At 39.9% G+C, this 18,921-nt stretch overlaps 1 protein-coding gene across 7 annotated transcripts in view; it reads right to left on the bottom strand.

Annotated features, from left to right (window-relative positions):
- Positions 1 to 14,376: 14,376 nt before the first annotated feature.
- The window catches only part of LOC124630118 (transcription factor p65), a 58,660-nt gene continuing 54,115 nt past the window's right edge, over positions 14,377 to 18,921 (bottom strand). For 6 of the 7 annotated variants that reach the window (XR_006984381.1, XR_006984382.1, XM_047163853.1 and 3 more), the window contains 4 exons: positions 17,844 to 17,882; positions 17,430 to 17,497; positions 16,867 to 17,343; positions 14,377 to 16,681 (listed from right to left, as the gene is read on the bottom strand). Coding sequence is in view for 5 of the 7 variants with exons in the window: in XM_047163853.1 (XP_047019809.1) it covers positions 16,493 to 16,681; positions 16,867 to 17,343; positions 17,430 to 17,497; positions 17,844 to 17,882 (773 nt within the window). In the remaining 2 variants the exon portion in view is untranslated. The remainder of the gene's footprint in view (positions 16,682 to 16,866; positions 17,344 to 17,429; positions 17,498 to 17,843; positions 17,883 to 18,921) is intronic. The other variant, XM_047163851.1, reaches the window with a different exon arrangement.

The following is an 18,921-nucleotide window of genomic DNA, read 5'->3' as shown; positions in this document are numbered from 1 at the left end:
AAGAGGAAGATGTCCTGGATAGATTGAAGTGGAAGAAGAAGATACAGAAAGCAGACTCCGTCACAAGACGGGATAAACGCTAAGAATTACCGTGAAGTAAAAGCCCTCTTTTATGGTAAATCGTAGGCATTTTATGGACCAGGGTCGCGGTAACTCTTTCGAACAATCCCGTAGCCCCGGCAGGCCTTGGCCCTGCGCGTGGAACAACTCGGGCTGCCGTCACGGGTCTGTTGTCTATGCAGACGGAGGAACGACGAGCCACCCGAACTCGCTGTCCACAGACCGACGCCTGCAGTGGCCGGGAGTCGTCTCTCGACACTCGGCGCCCGTAGTGTCTTCCTGGTCCACTACAGCGGCTGGGATGAGAGGTGCGAACTCGCAGGCGCTCCACCGTCTCCTTCTCGAGCATGACAGCTTCGCAGAAGGAGGCGATGGCTTCCCATTCCCTCTCGCTCCGGACCATGGCTTGAACCCGGGCCGGACGCGAGAGGTCGCCGCTGCCTATTGGCTCGACGACGACACGGCGGTACCCTTCCCAGGCAGTGCACACCTAGACTGTGTGCTCCACCGTGTCCTCAGTGCTATCCGCATGGTAGTGAAGTAAAAGCACTTGCTCAATAAGGTCATAGAGTAAGTAAAATAAGCACAATCTATATTTTAGCTTATATGAGCTGACAGCTATGAGGAAAATCAGAATAACCGAATGAATAAAATTTGTTTAGATATTATAAATTAAGATGAGAATGAAGATTTGTATCTAACCTATAGTTAAGGAGCCACATAAGTTTACTTTCCTAAAAAACAGCAACTTTAACACTCTTACAATAATGTAATGTATTCAATATTACATTATGTTCAGGCTACATAATGAAGATTTGACGTTAAATGAACAATTGCTATATATTATCACAAAAACGTAAAAACCGGTAATTTACCGGTTACACATTATTTTTACCGGTAAATTAAAGATCGCGAAAATGGGCGGTTTTACCGGTAAAACCGAAACCGGTAAACCGGTATTGCATGCCCTAGAAGTGACGTAACAAAAAATTTAAACGTGTTGTATAGTTATCGGCACGGATATTGAGCCCTGACCTTCACCTGCGCAGAAGCGATTTACTGCCTTATTGCCTTATGTATACGGTGCGCAAAGCGATCCCCACTCTTCCGCCATGAGCTCAATATCCGTGCCGGTAACTATATCTTCGTTGTTATTTGTTGGTGAGAGAAAATAAAAAACAAACGTCCATTACTATAGGGATTACTTTTTTCATATTGATTTCTGACACTTACGCGAATATTAGATATAGAATAGAATAGAATCCAAAAAGGCAAACTTAGTAATAGAGCCCCTATTATTGCCCTTATTATTGTAGAAAATAATATGTCTTCTCTGAAGTCAATTATATAATTAAATACTGTTTGGTCAGAATACAAAAAAACAAATTGTGATAACCCCATGGGCGCTATGGGGTTCTAATCAAACTCGAAATAATTATTTTCTTGTTATGGTTCCTACAACAGGTGTTAGAATCTATATCTATACTAATATTGTAAACTTGCTCCAGTTTTTTTTATTATTATTTTCATATTACGAAGTATTTTGAATATAATTTATTTATTTCTTGATTGCCTCAATTCGTTGATGATAATTAAATTGCTATCTATTATCTGGTTGTTGTTTTGAACCTGAACTCGCATAGCTACTTAGGTATCACAGTTTCAGTGCAGGGCTTCCCTGTTTATTGTCAAAGTTGTGTTTTTCATTTTTGTTTTGCAAATGTACTACTACTAAATATAAGTAAGTAGTTAGCAACCTATACTACATACGAAAGTACCTATTACTTATACAATTTAAAACGTAACATTATATAATGCATATCACTAGTTACAAAATACTAAAGCCGACCCCAACATGATTGGGAAAAGGCTCGGAGGATGATGACTAGTTACAAAATACTTAGTACCTAATAATTTATCTCTTATTACTGCTTAGGAACATACCTAATACCTAACGTGGACAGCTAATCTCGCGTCTATTTCGAAGTTAATAAGAAGAAGTTTTTCTTCCTTTTTTCATTCATCACACATGTTAATTTGGGTACTTACCTCCAATTGCTAGGGAGCTGTTCCACGTACATGAAGTCAGGGTCGTAGCCAGGAGACTGCTCGTTGGCTGCGCGCGCGCCGCTCGTGCTCGGCTGCGGCGCGGGAGCCATCGCACTGGACACAAGATAAAGCTTCACAAAAACAACAAATTGTTGAATTCATGTTTTCGAGAATGTACTGTCAAACTAGGCTTTGTTCACAGTGTTATTCATTAAATACTTATTACCTACCTACCAAACTAGCTTCACTAAGGTGTTTGTTTTAGACTTTCTTTCTTGTTTTCTGTATTATTTTTATTTATTGGAACTTTAAAAGATAGTATGAAGCTGAAGAGTTTGCTTGCTAGAACGCGCTAATCTTAGTCCAAGGCAATGCAAGAGAAATACGTTGTTCATTGCAAGTATTTAATTTAAAAAGAAAATATCCATTAAAACATTCGATTTAAATGAATCGAGAAGGGATTTTACGAAAATCGAACCCTAAGGGGTTAAACGGGGGTTGATATTAGGTACAAAGCTAAAAATTTGTTTGTATAATATCAGAGCAGATAAGGAAAATGTTTTCAATACCCTGCAGGCTTATTTTCATCTGTTTATGTTCAAAAACAAGCACAAAACCTCCCAAGTGCACGTTACCAGATTTGGTCAACAGATGGCGTTGCTCCGCGTTGTGCAAAACTTGCATCGCGGTATGGTTACGTTACAAGAGTTCAATAAGGCAAACTTAGTAAAAGGAGCATGAACGCTGTAGCTATTTACTTTGATTTGTTGATTTGTGCAATGTACTTACTAGAACATAATACGAATTTTTGTGATAACCCCATGGGCCGGGCGCTATGGGGTTATAATCAAACTCAAAATATTTATTTGCTTGTTAAAGTTTCTATAACAGAGGTTCAAATATATATCTATACTTATATATATTTTTTTTAACGACGTCAAAAATCATCAAATGACCCCTCCCGCTGTGGGTTAGCAGCGGAGAGGGAGTGTCAGACTCTTACTGACTAAAAACCGTCGTGTTCCGTCATAGGCCTTTTGTGTACCAGGGCCGCGGTATCTCTTTCGAACAACCCGCAGCCCCGGCAGATACTTATATTTCAAGAGGTTTTTTTTTCTTTCATCTTTAGAAAGCTACATTATCTGCGAGTAACTTATTGTATATTTTATCCTGGTGCGGGCAGTAATTCCCACGGAAAGCGGGTGAAACCGCGGGAAAACGGCCGGTTATCTACATTAATATAATAAACGGGGCCATTTTGTTTGTTTGACCGTATCCTAAAAGCTTTGAAAGTACAAAACCGATTTGAAAGAATCTTCACCATTAGAAGATTAGACAGAGTAAAAACGGCTATATTTTATCACAGAATCCACATGATGAAGTTTCCACAGGACGTGTTTAAGACAGCGGGAAACTGATAGTTTCCAATAAATTCAAGCTGTACCTACCTACGAAAAGAGGTACGTACCTTCCGTTGGCGATATCTAGTTCATCACCAACTATCGGTCTAGGCTCTTGGCTAGTGGACGGCGACACATTGCTTGCGGCTGCGCTGCTAGCACTCTTCTGACCCGAAGAAGGGTTTTTGTTGTAGCTGAAAGGCAGTTTGGCATTATATTTCGTGCTTAGGTAGATATATAGAAAAAGTAACACGTAAAAATTAATCTAAGAGTTGTATTACACTCATTTGATGTTAAATTAAAAGCGGAATACTACTGACTAATTAATTACGAAATCTCAGAAACTATAAACACTTACAAACTTGGTTAGGTTGGTTCTTTATAGAGTGATAGTCGTCTGTTAAGAATCAAGAAGGGAAATTTACGAAAATCTACTCTTTAGGTGAGTATAAAGCTAAAAGTCTATTTGTATAATATCAGAGCAGATAAGGAAAATGTTTTCAGTACCCTGCAGGCTAATTTTCATCTGATTATCTTAAAAGACAAGCACAAAACGTCCCAACTGCACATTACTAGATTTGGTCAACAGATGGCGTTGCTCCGAGTTGTGCGAAACTTGCATCGCGCTATGGTTACGTTACAAGAGTTCAATAAGGCACTTCGTAAAACGGGTTTGTACAATACTTATTTGCAATATAGGTCCATGTTGTGATGAAATGACAAAAGCAATTTTTGTGATAACACCATGGATGCCATGGGGTTATAAACAAACTCAAAATATTTGTTTTCTTGATGATGTCCTCCTAGAAGTTTCCGTAGACGGCGACACTCTGGCGTATATCGGCAGTTTGGTTTCGTATAACAAGTGTTCTAACCTATACCTACATAATACATATTCTAATATTATAAAGAAGTATTTTTGCTTGTTTGTTAGTTTGTAACGGATGAACTAAAAAACTCCTCAAATTATTTAAAAAATATTTCACCATTAGAAAGCTACATTATCTGCAAGTATTTAACATAAACTATTTTCTATATAGGCTGTAATGATTTAAAATCTGTCAATGACTTTGTAAAAAAAAATATTAAGTAGGTGCATATAGGTAATGTACTACTTTGAGAAAGTTAATACTAGTAGGCAAAATATATAATTTGATAAGTGTTGGTAATACGACCACCGCCGCTCATAACAATAGGATGGTATAATAGCTTACCTTTCTTTGGGATGCCTCATGTCTGACGGTCTCCGTGAGGAGATGGGACACTCTCACAGCAACGGATCTAATCCTCGCGAGTATCGGCTTTCCTACAGAGAAAATAATATATATTTTATTTTACTTGCCGCGGCAAGTTTAATTAAGATCAAAATAAAATCAAAAATAGTTCATTCAAACTTGGCTGCAAAACCACACTTTTTGAACGTCAGGAATTTACAAAAGACAGCCCTCAAAACGCTTACCCTTCGCCACTTCCTATGTGTTTGTTGCTGGGAAGAAGAAGTGGCGCAACAAATTCCCCAGCAACAAGAAGAATCTAACGAGTCTGTCAGAGTTTTATCCTATCAGACGGGGACAATAGGTAATGTAAGTTCACCGACAAACCGTTTTGACGTTTTAACGCGAATAAAAAAAACAGATACCGTGATACTTTTCCGCCTAAATATACTTTGTTATGTTTACACTGAATTATTTAAATGAGCAGTAATAACCTGATAATGTATAAAAATAGACGGCTTTTAGGTAGGTAGATATGCAGTGGTCATTTCAGTCCGTACCCAAAGATGTCTGAGCCTTGTAAATCTGAAATACTACTAGTACCTCCGGTATTCCTAAGAAGTAAATAAATTCGGTGTTCCCCACGGAAGTGTCATAATTTTTAATTTATTCTAATGACGACCGATTACAAACAAACTTCAGACAAAACTGTAGAGAATATTATGCAATGCTTCTGTCAAAATAATTTTACAGTAAAAAAGTGGAAAGAGTTTAATATTTATATCGCAAACTGTTGCGAAGTACCTACGTTTTTATAAACAACGGATAACACAGAATGATACGGTAGGTCACAGGTTATCACTTCCTAATTCCTAATAGAATATAATGACGTTTAAGCTTATTGGTGGCGGTTATTGGTGAGCTCCGCAAGTACGATCACGTGTCAGCGTATCGAGCGGAACTTAAATGGCTACCGATAAGACAACGACGTGTGATGAGGGCATTAACTACTCTTTTCTCTATTCTACATTCTCCCACTTCACCTTCTTATTTAACTCCTCACTTCCAATATATGTGTTCTCAACATTCCAAAAATCTTCGTTCTTCAAATAATCGTCTTCTGCACTGCCCTACTCATCGTTCAGACATCATTCATTCTTCCTTTTTCGTTAAATCCATTCTTCTCTGGAATGAGCTTCCTCTGGAAATCAGGATGGTTAACAGTCGATATTTCTTTAAAAAGAAATTACGCGACCACATTCACAAGAAATTGGCAGAATCGCTACCATAGCTTATTTTCTTTTATTTATTTTTTTTATTCCTTTGTCTCTCATGGCAAATGTATATATTTAATATGTATGTATGTATATATTTTATTTATTATTGTCCATATATTCTATATATATATATTTCTTTTCTTTGCATGTAGATAATATCTAATAACTGCACCTACCACTGCTATTTCCCCACCACCCAAAGGTAGACTGGGAGAAAACGCCTAAGGCGTTAAGTCCGCCATTGTACTATTTGTGCAAAAAGTATTATAAATAAATAAATAAATATAAATAAATAAATAAAAATATGATAATTCGGTTGCTGATTACGGTAAGTAAGTAGGTATGTTACTTAGAAAGCATACCCTTTTGGCAAGAATAAGAATCCTCCTAACTGGGGCCTTGCCTATAACGATATACCTACTTAGATAGGTCTCTGAAACTCGAACTTAAACCTTGAACTTTTCTTAACTTCTTCATATAAATGAACCAAAGAATTTAAAAAGCTGTCCTAATTAATTATTTAAATCCAGTAAGACCAGGTCTTTTAGCGCTATTTGCAAGTGGTGTACCGGAGGCATGAATGAGACTGAGTCTATTGCAGTTCTTCGAACTTCTAGCAAACGATTAAAGATATGGACCTCTCAGATATTTTTTGTCAGAATAAAACAGTAGAGCTTAAACAAAAAAATATACACGATAACCATTGCTCTTATCTGTCATTAATTATTTTTTAAAAGAGTCATGGACCGAATTCATATTTATTAGAAAAAACTTTTATGAGTTCTTATAAGTTAGTTCACTTACCCGCGTATTGTCTACATAGGTACCTACACAATAATCATCCACGTCGATTTCGGCAACGGCGACCACTTCGACCCTAATGGAGTCTATTTATTGTCTTTCTATTTACTTTCTTTCTACTTACTTTTCTGTCTTTTTATTACGCAAAGTGTGCTAGTCGGCCGCTAATGGAGTCTATTTATTAGGATTAGATACCTAAATGGATTTCAATTCTAGGAAAAGCTAGAAGATAACATTTGATCGGCATACGTAGGTACCTATATCTCATTAAGGAAACGATTTAAAAATATTCACTCCATTTGGATTGATGGACGTCGATGGCTAAAGTTTTTCATTGAAAGAAAAGTTTCTTATAACCAGCAGAATACTTACTATCCGAAAACACAACAAGTCTGCCGGTCCCACAGTCCGATAACCGGGTTGTTACACACTGTTTTACATAATAACTATTTGTTATCAACACTTCGAAACGTCGGGTTTCCTTGTTATCACTGTATATTTTCAGTTGTTATCACTTCGCCACTTGTCACCGTGCCTGAGTCCCGGGACTGACTGACAAGAGAACTGGCATTTGGCTCCCATATATTCACTGTACTCACTTATAGCCTAAGAGCCAGCAAACCCCACACCTACGTTATTTTATAGCAGCTGAAACTTTGTGTGTGCATACCTTACAGTGGGTATGAAGAATACTATGCAGCTTGACTGAAGGTGGCTTTGGAAAATATAAAAACAGGCTCAATTTTGATGACCGAGCAAGCGAAGGATTCTAAAATTAGTATCCTGAGTATCGCGAGGCGAGGGAAACAAAAGAGCACATGGTGAAAAATGTGCAACACGTAAGTTTTCATCCCACATCATCGAGGAAATTACTAAATGCAAAAAAATAAAAGCCTTTATAAAATAAATCAGGTCTTTCGGTTGCTGGCTCTCGACCTATAAAAGATTACTCACCGGGTTACGGCCTTAAATGCAAAATCTTTATTACGACGAAAATTACAAAAGAACTACCAGCTATCAGCGAGCGGTTACAATTCTAATAAACAATATTAATATACGTACTTTATATATTCACTCTGAAATATGTATGTTATGTTTTATTGTAGTTTTTAATGTTTCGACATTTCTTGTAACTAGGTAATTATTATTTTGTACGTGTCAGTTTTTACCTACTAAAAAGTCATTAAATAAAAATAAATAAATGAATATCATCCATCATCCTCCGAGCCTTTTCCCAAACTATGTTGGGGTCGGCTTCCAGTCTAACCGGATTCAGCTGAGTACCAGTGCTTTAAATAAATGACTATCAATGATCAAAAAATTAAAAATGAAGCAAGTAATATACAAAGGAATTGATTTTGAAAAGTTTCTGAAGAGTTAGCGGTTTTGGGGGTGGTCAAAATGTAGCAATTTTTAACACAACTTATGATCCCATTGGGATGTGATGTGAATACCGATGGAATGAATACCGATTTTAAAGTTGAGGAAAGCAGCACATAATTTACATGAAAAAGTCATCGATCGAGTCATAGAATCGCTCGATTCTAGAAGATCTATGTCTACTACTCTATGTCTATGGGTTAGTTGCTCTATGGGCGGGGATTTTGGTCGACGAGCTTCGCAAGAGAGGTCAGTCATCTCATTATCCTCTGCTTTTGGACTTATTTTTCCTTTTATTTAAAAAATATGTTAATTCAACTAGTTAAAATTACTATCAGTATAACGATGATTTCAACCCCAGCAGAAATAGAGACAGGTGAAGTATTAAGGATAGGCGTTTCTTTTTTTGTTTTCACCTATGTATGTACCTACATATACTTACAATAATTATGTTATTTTTGAGAGCTATTTTTAATTATTATTACACATTATGACAAAATGTTTGTTTCATATTGCATCAGTGCTACGAGCTACGAGCTACGAGCGCGCTACGAAACTATGCAGGAAAACTTGTTTCTCTCATAATGTTCCTTGTATCGTAGCATGATTCGTAGCCTTACTTATCCACCTCGCTTGCTCAAGGCGGACTAGCGATTTCAGATCCAGATTTACTCCAACTGTTTTCATTCACCTTAAATCATTGGTGTTCAAAATAAACTTAAAAGTAATCTAATAATAAAAGAAAAGTTATACATAATTATATGTAATTATAGGTAACAATGTTGAGAAATCGGCTTCCAGTCTTACCGGATACAGCTATCTGACCTTCACCTACCTAGTTACCTGGGCAACCTGATATGATACCCTTTGGTAAGACTGGTTGTCAGGCTTTCAAACTACCCCTAATGACTGCCAAAGGTGTTCAAATAATTCTTCTAATCTTTTCCTATACGTCTTTTCCTTATAAAGCAAGTTTATTGTTACCTACTTAAATTAGTATCTATAGTTAATTAATTTATCTACAGAGGTTACAGGAAAAAGTCACGATGTTTTTATAATTGTACTAAGTAATTGTAAATAACATACCTACTTAGGTATAGGTATTAACTAATTAATTTTTATGTTCGCAAAGTTTGAGTAACAAACATGTAGGTACGAAAAGTTTTCAAAAGTGGTAAGTAGTTATCTATATACCCTGTAAATAAAAAAAACAATGTCAAAACAATAAGGCTTAGGTACCTATATATCCTTCTCCGTGTGAGAGGAGACCTGTGCCCAGCAGTGGAACGATAAAAAGGCTGTAACAGTAACCTGTTAGTAATCAGTGCAATTCTAATAAATAAATAATAGGTACGAAAGAAGTGTGCCAACCACGATGTACATAAATTACTAAGATGTTTAACTCGCCAAGGAAATGATAGTAAGGGTCAATCCCCACTGAAAGAGCAGCGGTCGGCAGCGGCCGTAAATGCAAGTGATTGAACGCGAGCGCGGCGGGCCGCGCGGTGCCGCGCTGGGCCGCGCCGCGCCGCGCTCTTACATTGTCCGTGCTCTTACGGCCGCTGCCGGCCGCTGCTCTTTCAGTGGGAATTGACCCTAAAACACATGAAATGATGTCGATGCAATTATTTATAAGAGATCTCGTGACCATTTGAGATAGGTACAGTTACATTATAAACAGCTTGGGTGCTAGCATTTCATGAATCATTCTTGTTTTTTGTTATTACTTACAGCGGATGTGAGGAAGACGATATATTTTTTTACTAGATAATAAGATGTTTTTCTTTATTATATAGGTATTTACATAAGTTATTTTTAGCCTTACTTCTATACTAATATAATAAACAGGAAATTAATTAGGTAATTGATTTTTGTTCATTTGTAACCTAAAGGCTCCGAAACTACGCAACCGATTTGAAAAATTCTTTTTTTATTGGATAGCTACACTATTCCTGAATAAGAAAGGCAAGACAAAAGACATTTCACACGAGTCATGGATTAAACATGGGAAAAACAACTACGGTATAATATAACTACGAAAACATCTGCGTATGACTGTCGGGCTACAGCCTTTTTTTTTTTTTTTTTTTTTTTTAACAGGGGGAAAATCCTCATGGACTACCCTCCACCTGGGGTCGGTGGAGGGGGTGTGCCGGACTCTTACCGGCTAAAAACCCACCCAGTGTTGCCACCAATTACCTTGTGTCGAGGGCACGGGTATCGCCTAAGCATTCTTCCGCACCCCCGACAGGTATTGGCCCGCCAGATGTTTGAAGGCGGGCCCCGTCACCGTAAGTGGCCATCAGCCAGCGGCCACAGTGAACTCAACTAGGAGAGGCGCGCGCAACACTACGCCACCGTCTCGAGGCCTGTTTCTGTTCGGACGACAGACGCCCCTAGTCTGTCGCCCGCAGGCCGCGCCCTATGGTGGCCGGAGATCGGCCACCCTGCGACGCCCACTACGTCTACTGCGGGCGGGGAGAGTGGTACTAGTTTCCCTCTCCCTTTCCGCCGTCTCCTTTGCGACCATCACATCCTCGCAAAAGGAGGCGACGGCGTTCCACCCTTCTTCGCTGCCGACCATGCAGGACACGACAGCCGGCAGCGAAAGACTACCCGCAGCATCTACTGCTGCTGCCAGGTCACGGCGCTGCGTTGCCCATGCTGGGCACTCCACCAACGTGTGCAGCGAGGAGTCCTCGCTGCAGATGCCACAGTGGTGGCATTCGGGCGTAGGCTCCCGGCCTATGCGACACAGGAACTTTCCGAAACACCCGTGTCCGGTAAGAACCTGCGTCAGCCGGAAGCTGAGGGCGCCGTGGCGTCTCTCCAGCCACTCCTTTAGGATGGGCCTTACCGCTGCGATAGTGGCGTGCCCTGCCGTGGGTTGCGCAAGTCGCTGCTCCCATTCCGCAATTACCTCTTGCCGGAGCTCTGCCCTGCGCGCCTCAACTTGCCGAGGCGCGAGGCGCTCACCCCGCCCCACCGCTTCCTCGCGCCATGTATAGAGTGACGCGAGGGCTTTCCCGTCCAGGTCCCATGGTGGGGATCCGGCTAGGAGGCAAGCCGCTTCGAAGGAGATCGTGCGGTATCCCCTTATGGCTCTGATGGCCATCGCTCGCTGAGGTCTTCTTAGCACTGCAAGGTTGCGGGCCGTCAGGGTGTTCGCCCACACTGGCGCGGCGTACAGCGCCATCGCCCGCACGACCCCCATATAGAGCCTCCGGCAGGAGGAGTTGGGCCCCCTTAGGTTGGGCAGCAAGCGTGAGAGCGCCGAAGCCGCGGCCAACAACCGAGGAGCTAGCCGCTGGAAGTGCGCCCCGAAGTCCCATCGACTGTCGAGAACGAGTCCGAGGTATTTCATCGTCGACTCTACAGTGATGGTGAACCCTCCTACCACGATGTTGGACCCCGGAGGTGGCTTCTTCCTCGGCCCATGGAAGCAGAGGGCCTCAGACTTGTGCAAGGCCACCTCGAGGCCAAGACGCCGGATCCTACCCACGACCTGCGCGACACTGGCTGTGGCCCGAATGGCCGCCTGTCGGTACGTCTTCCCACGTGCTGTAACTAGCGTGTCGTCAGCGTAGCATGTCACGCTGACGCCGTGGAGAAGCGCACCGCGCAGGACCCAATCGTAACCAATGTTCCACAGGAGAGGGCCAAGAACCGACCCCTGAGGAACACCGCACGTCATCTCTCGCCGCCCCCAACCTTCTCGACCTGGGTATATGACAGCTCTATCCGATAAATAGGCCCCGATGATGCGAAGGAGGTACCCTGGCACTCCATGATACCGGAGCGCCTCTATGATGGTATTCCAGGGCAGGGTGTTAAACGCGTTGGCGATGTCGAGCGACACGGCCAAGACCACCTCGCCCCGGGCGACTGCTTCCTCCGCCAGGACCCTCACGCGCATGATAGCGTCAACCGTTGAACGGTCGGGCTACAGCCTGAGATAGGCTCTTTTTTACCGAGTTTAGCTACTTTTCAGGCTATACATATAATAAATCTGTAAAAAAACTGTGTCTGTACATTGAATATATTAAAAAAATAATAATTGGGTGGGGTTTAGAAACAGTAATGGATCACAAATCCAAAAAAAAAAATCTGTCTGTATGTCTGTTTGTTTGTACACGCTAATCTTCCGAACTACTGAACGGATTTCAATGATTTTTTCTTTGTTGTATCAGTATTAAGCCTGGTCAACATATAGGCTATAATTTATCTTCGAAACTTGAAGACCTGATGCAGAACTCCAACAGACCAATAAAACTATAAGAGATACAAATATGGTGCCGTGGCAAAAATTGTTTCATTTGATGAGCATTTTCAGCTGAGATAATAAATTTTAAGATCTGGAACACCTGATGTGGAACCCCAAGAGCCCAGCTTCTCTGTACCATATACAGGTATGACGTTTTAGCAAAAGTTGTTCAATTTGATAAGCACTTTCTATTGACTTATACAAATTGAAGATCTAAAACATCTGATGTGGAACTCCAGGGGCCCAGCTAGACTATAGCATATAGAGGTATGACGTTTTAGCAAAAGTTGTTCAATCTGATAAGCACTCTCTGTTGACTTATAAAAATAGAAGATGTAAAACACCTGATGTGGAACTCCAGGAGCCCTGCTAGACTATATGAAGCATATGAAGATATGACGTTTTAGCAAAAGTGGTTCAATCTGATAAGCACTCTCTATTGACGCATTTTTCTTTTCTCTCTCACACAAACAAATAATAATGAAGATACAACAACGCTTGAATTTCGTGTTAAGTCACTGCTTAGTACAAATTTTACATACCTAGACGTGGCGTCACGAGCCCCCGCTCTCTAACTTTGTTGCGTTATATCTCATTATTATTTTGGATGTCTCTTCCAGACCTCGGGACTACAGAGTTCCGAATTTTTGGGAGGCAAACGTGGGGCCGAAGCCAACACGCTGAAGTCCTTTTGAGACAACTTTAATGAAATGGTGACACAAAACCGACGATTATCCCTTTATACACTATAGAAATGAATCCAAGGACAATCCCCGGTGGACGTCGTTAAAAAAAAAGACAATCCCCGGTTCTGTGCTAAACTATTGCTAACTATGGAGGAAAACTACTTGGGCTATTGTGATGGGATGTTAGTGGATGACAATGTATTAGGTACATGTAAAAACGGCAGGTGGAGACTCGCCACCTCACTTACTGGGCCCCCGGGAACCAGTCACTGAATAGCAACAAGAGGGCAACAGGGACATGAGCGGCTGAAGGGTGAGGATACCTCGGTGGACTTTAAACGCAGATTACGCGCTCCCTGTGCTTACCATGAGGCACCTACCCTCCGAGCAAGGCTACTAATCCTGCTCTAGCGACGGCTCCACTCTGGACGGCCAAGCCAAGCCAGAGGCGTGAGACCTACCCCCGTCATGGTTCACTCCGACCGGCCGGAGATGGGGGACAGTATACACTCCCTGGAGAACTCAATATATATAGCCCCGCGGGGTCGCTACTCCCCGTCATCAGCCTCAGATGTCTTGCGGTGCCTATATCTCATTATTATTGTCGTTATTATCTCAAGAACCTTTGTCCCAATTATGTTAGGGTCGACTTCCAGTCACGATGCAACTGAGTACCAGTGTTTTACAAGGAGCGACTGCCTATCTGACCTCCACAACCCGGTTACCCGCTCAACCCAACACCCCTTGGTTGGTAAGACTTACTGGCTTCTGACTACCCATAACGACTGCCAAGAATGGAATGTTCAATGACAGTCGGAACCTACAGTTTAACATCCCCTCCAAATAACGGTCATTGGTATCCAAAATATACGTAGAAAGTACATACGAACTTAGAAAAGTTGCATTGGCAGGCACTTGCCAGACCTGGAATCAAAGACGCACGCTCATACTTAAGAGATTGGTTCTCTACCCACTAAACCACCACGAATTTCACTAAGTCACCACGACTTTGTCATCTATTTAATGTTTTTTTACGTAATATTTTTGCCACACACAACTTAAATGCGGACTAATTAGAATCACTACTTTTATCCCTATGTTCACGTCTATTGCGACTATTCAGATCTTTGATTTTGCTAACCCCGTAGTCGCTGGCATAAGGGACAGGATCCGCGTACGAAGTCGCGGGCAGAAGCTAGTTTGAAATAAAAATATTCAGAGGGATGAATAAAAATAAAAAACAGGTTTTTCAAATATTATACTTTTATTGTATTTTTTTTTCAAAAATATAACAAAACTGGCATTTTGAATGCTTTCATATTACCTACACATTCGATCATTACTGTACCAACGTTGTGATGTCTGATCTCTTACTTAACATAACTAAATCGAGGATGTTTTTATAATTATCGTAGTCATAAGTTCTAGCGTAAGTATGAAACAATTTAGTTCATCTCTCTGTAAGGAAACAAAGTCTCGTAAATCTATTGTTTTAAAAACATTTAAGAATGGAATGAAAATTATCAAAGTGCTAAGTATTCTGGCTTTTATTTAATGGTAATTAAGTCTTTAAAACACATTTAAAAAAAGTTGCCGGTAATTTTAAAAATCTTCCGTGTACAACATAATTTATTACTATTCCCTCTCTTTTCTTTTAGAAAACATCTATTTACAAACTATTTGGTAACAAATCATAACCAAAAAAGCATTTAATAATAAAACTACAACTTAATGAGAATAAATCTTTAAACAAACTAATTTCATTAAACTCAAGATTTACAAAATCTCATTATCTTTAGAAAGTAATAAAATGTAAGCTTTATCACTCATTTTGGGAGTAGTATTGGGAAATTATAAAAAGTAATTCTAGTCAAGTCGTCATTTTGCCACTTCTCATTACTCCGTATCACATGACACATTTCAGTAAATATAAATTATCCCGTAACTTAATTTCATTGAATTATGAAATCTCAGAGCACTCAGGCTAGGCAAGGAAATAGTTAATATTTCATACAACATGCTATTTTATTACAAGCATGATGTCCTTTCCAGTCCTGCCTGAACAGTTGTCACGACAATAAGAATTAAAGTCCTTATATTGTCACTTGAGTTACACGCGGCAGTTAGCTCATGCAACCATCAATTTATGAATGTTACAAAACTTCTGGTATATATGTATATGAAATGTAGGTAAGTCTTGTATATTAGTTTCCCGTTTTATCAAAGTTAATAAGACCAAGTATTACTACAGCACTCGTGACACAAATTTCATAGTACGTATTTTGTGAACAAAATCGCATGCTATCCTATAACAGATTCCCAGATAGTCATTTCTATCAAGTAGAAACGGTATTGGAAGTTAAACATCTCACTTAACTATCGAGTTACATTCTCGCTTAAATGTTAACATGATTAAAATTTAAAGCAGAAAATAATAATTACGAAGTTAAAAATATCTCGATATTTACATAAATTTTTGCTCTAATAAACTTTTAACAATAAATAAGAATTTGATTAATTCCTTTTATATTATTTTCTGGTTTAATTTTCCAGGTTGTAAATGTTTCAAAACACAAAATAAAAAGTTAGTAAAAGCACCAAATATGTAAAAAATGTGATGTTACAGTATTCAGAGATCATCTACTATGAATTAATACAACATCTGGAAGACAGTTCGTGTTAAAATATAATAATGTTAAATGTACGTTCAAACTCGGAAGACATTTTTAACACAAATATGATGTTAATAAAATAAAAAGCACACTAAAACGGCTGTATTAGTTAGAGTAGGTTAGTTAGCTTGCTAATAAAGAAACTGGTGAAAACATCTGACAAAGCTGCGTATCAAGCTCCATAACATTGTGTACTTCTTACAAAATCCCAGATCGGTACAAATAAAACTATTTGACGTTAATAATAAACATAGAAGTCTTAGATTACTTACAAGCCGAAGTCAGCGTCCGTCGCATCGTCGCGGTCGCGTATTACGTAAAGTCCGAGAATTAAATTCGTTTATAAACTAGAGTGCTACTGTAGCTTACTTTCAAACTTATTTATTACATTAAATTAATGTCCTAAATCGGCATTTCTTAACGTTACGCATTCCACGGAGTCCTAGGAAATTGAGGATAATTTCAAGAACATTCATTAGTATTTAGTTAGACAGATGATATAGTCCATAAACGAGATACCAAACAAGCCTTATCTTACCCGCGGACTCGGGGTGACAAGGTTACAAAAATATTGCGAAATTCAAATACAAAATGGATGGAGTTTCCAAAATCGGCTAGAAATCCTTGAAATGAGTCAAGAAACATGTAACACATATTTTGAAATATTGTTTTGACTGTATGGTGCGTGTTCAGTAGTCGAGCGCGGGCTGCGAGTCGTGCGCGCGGTCGCCGAGCAGCGCGGACAGGCCGGCCAGCTCGCCCGAGTTCAGCAGCAGCGAGTGCTCGCCGCGGTCCAGCAGCAGGTTGCTCAGCGACGTCGTGCTGTGCGTCTCCGTCTCCATCAGCGACCCAGCCGCCGCTTGGTGCTGAGGAGGCTGCTAGAGGAGATAAACGAATATTATTATTTTATTATCATATCACATAAAACTACAAATAATAGCTACCCCGGGGTAGTAATCAACCATTTCAGTATTCAAAATTGGAGTTTAAGAAATCGGTTAATTTAAGACAACAAAAATTATGTGCATATTTTCTAAGTACAAAAAAAAAATTGATTTCTAACCTGTACATAAGCAGGCTGCTGCTGTAGGTTAGGCGAGATGTGGCCCATGTTCTGCTGCACGTTGGGCGACACGCGGCCGAGGGGAGACATGGCCTGTATGCCGGGCCCGTGCGGGGACATGCCGGGGGCGTGGGAAGGCAGGGCCTGGCCGTGGGGAGACATGACCTGGCCGTGGGGTGACATGACGGCCACGTTGGGCGACATGCGTTCTCCGTACGCCATGTTGGGTGACAGCGGCTGCATGTTGGGCGACATAGGCTGCATACTGGGAGACATGGCCTGCATATTGGGCTGTAACACTTGTAAGTTCTGGGGCATGCCAGGCTGCATATGGCCAGGGGACAGCTGGCCGTACTGCGGGTTGGCCCACATGGCCGACTCCTGCACGAACAGGTTGCCGTGGGCGGCTGCCGCCGGGCTGACGTGGCTCGGGCCCGGGACTGCCATGCCGCCCTGCAGGTTGTCTATGTTCCAATTCTAGAAGAATACATGATCATGCAGTATTGCTGCGTCACACGGCGTACGTTAGGGTAATGGCGATGACCTATATGTGTGTGTGTTACCTGTTCGTAGGGCGGCGCGTAGCCGTGGAGTGGCGGACTGCTAATGTTATGGTGTGGCGGAGTCCGGTCTGTAACCACACGGCAATATTAGCACAACAAGGGGATCTGACGCTACTCCCACGGGTTACAGGTTACATTGCGGCTCAGTGGTGACACAAGTCAAAGGTGACTTGTCATCACGGGACCAACGATATTAACTAATTCGATTTTTGTATTGTGACATTTTATAAGGATTAATGTTACTTTAAGTTCTAAGTAAAAATAATTTATAAGAGTTGTTTTGCGAGTGATAATAAATAATATTTAAATTAAAGCCGTCTTCTACATTTTTATATAAAGCAATAATTATGAGCAATGAGTTATGGTTGTAACCACGAGCTGTGGTTGTCTTTGAAAGTAAAAACTCTTTCTTACCTCTTGGTTCCGACTTGATCTGCTCCGGTGAATAGATTCCTAAAAACATACAGAATCATTAGTTATGTATTCAACTTTTTAACTTCAAACTATTCTAGACATTTATTTATAAATAAAACTACAACACCCAACACAGAACATGCAACTTGTTAGGCTTAACGGAATATAAGAAATTATATAAGGTAAGGTAAAGGAATCGTTACTACATAATTCATGAAATGAAATAAATGTTCAATGTTCAACCGATTTTTTTTAATTGTAACCCCGACTACATAAAAAAAAGTTGAACAGTAATTTCAAACAATGAACTATGTAGGAACCTAAACACTGTGTAGGTAATATAACATTGTTTCTTCGAAAGCGCACTGTGCACTGTTTGACAGTATAGGCGACTTTTCTATACAACTAAAATTAAAACACCCTTGCAAACGACAATCATGCGTTTAAAATTATGCCTAAATCTACATCGAAATAAAGCTAACATGAATATGTGTGAAAATAAAAAAAATATAAACAAAAGAACAAGCTTAAAAAATAACAAAAAATTAAAAAGTAAAACATCAAAACCATGCCACATGAAAGTATCCGTACCTCTGACGTCATTCGGGTTTAGGGGTCCACGGGCATAAAATAAAACCCACGTATTTTTATTAGCATATTAATATAGAATTTCGCATCAATCAAGCTTCGCTATTCAACTCTTAAGTTTTACAAAAACGTTAAAAAGGGTTGTTTGAAAATATAATTGTTTTAAATATAAAAATGCAAGAACATTGAAGTAACTCTATGGGACGTGACACACAGCTTGGCTGTTAACTAACTTGCTTAATAAACAGATAATTTTGACAACTCTTTCGGCTCAGCCGCTATAAACCAAAATACAAAACGTTTATTAATTTGTAAATTAATCTAAACCTTTATCTAATATATGACATACATCTCCAAAGATATGTTTTTATCTTATATTATTCAAAGCAAGTATCAAAAGGTATGTTCACAGGGTGTTTTCATTGTTTAGTTAGAGAAATAAATAGCTGCTTTTGGTAGCAATAAAAGCACCCTGTTGCACAGTTTATAC

This window comes from Helicoverpa zea, chromosome 4, assembly GCF_022581195.2.
Source record: "Helicoverpa zea isolate HzStark_Cry1AcR chromosome 4, ilHelZeax1.1, whole genome shotgun sequence".
In the NCBI taxonomy this organism is placed as follows: domain Eukaryota; kingdom Metazoa; phylum Arthropoda; class Insecta; order Lepidoptera; family Noctuidae; genus Helicoverpa; species Helicoverpa zea.
Note: the sequence above shows the minus strand (reverse complement) of the source record. Positions and strands in the feature narration are given on the sequence as shown.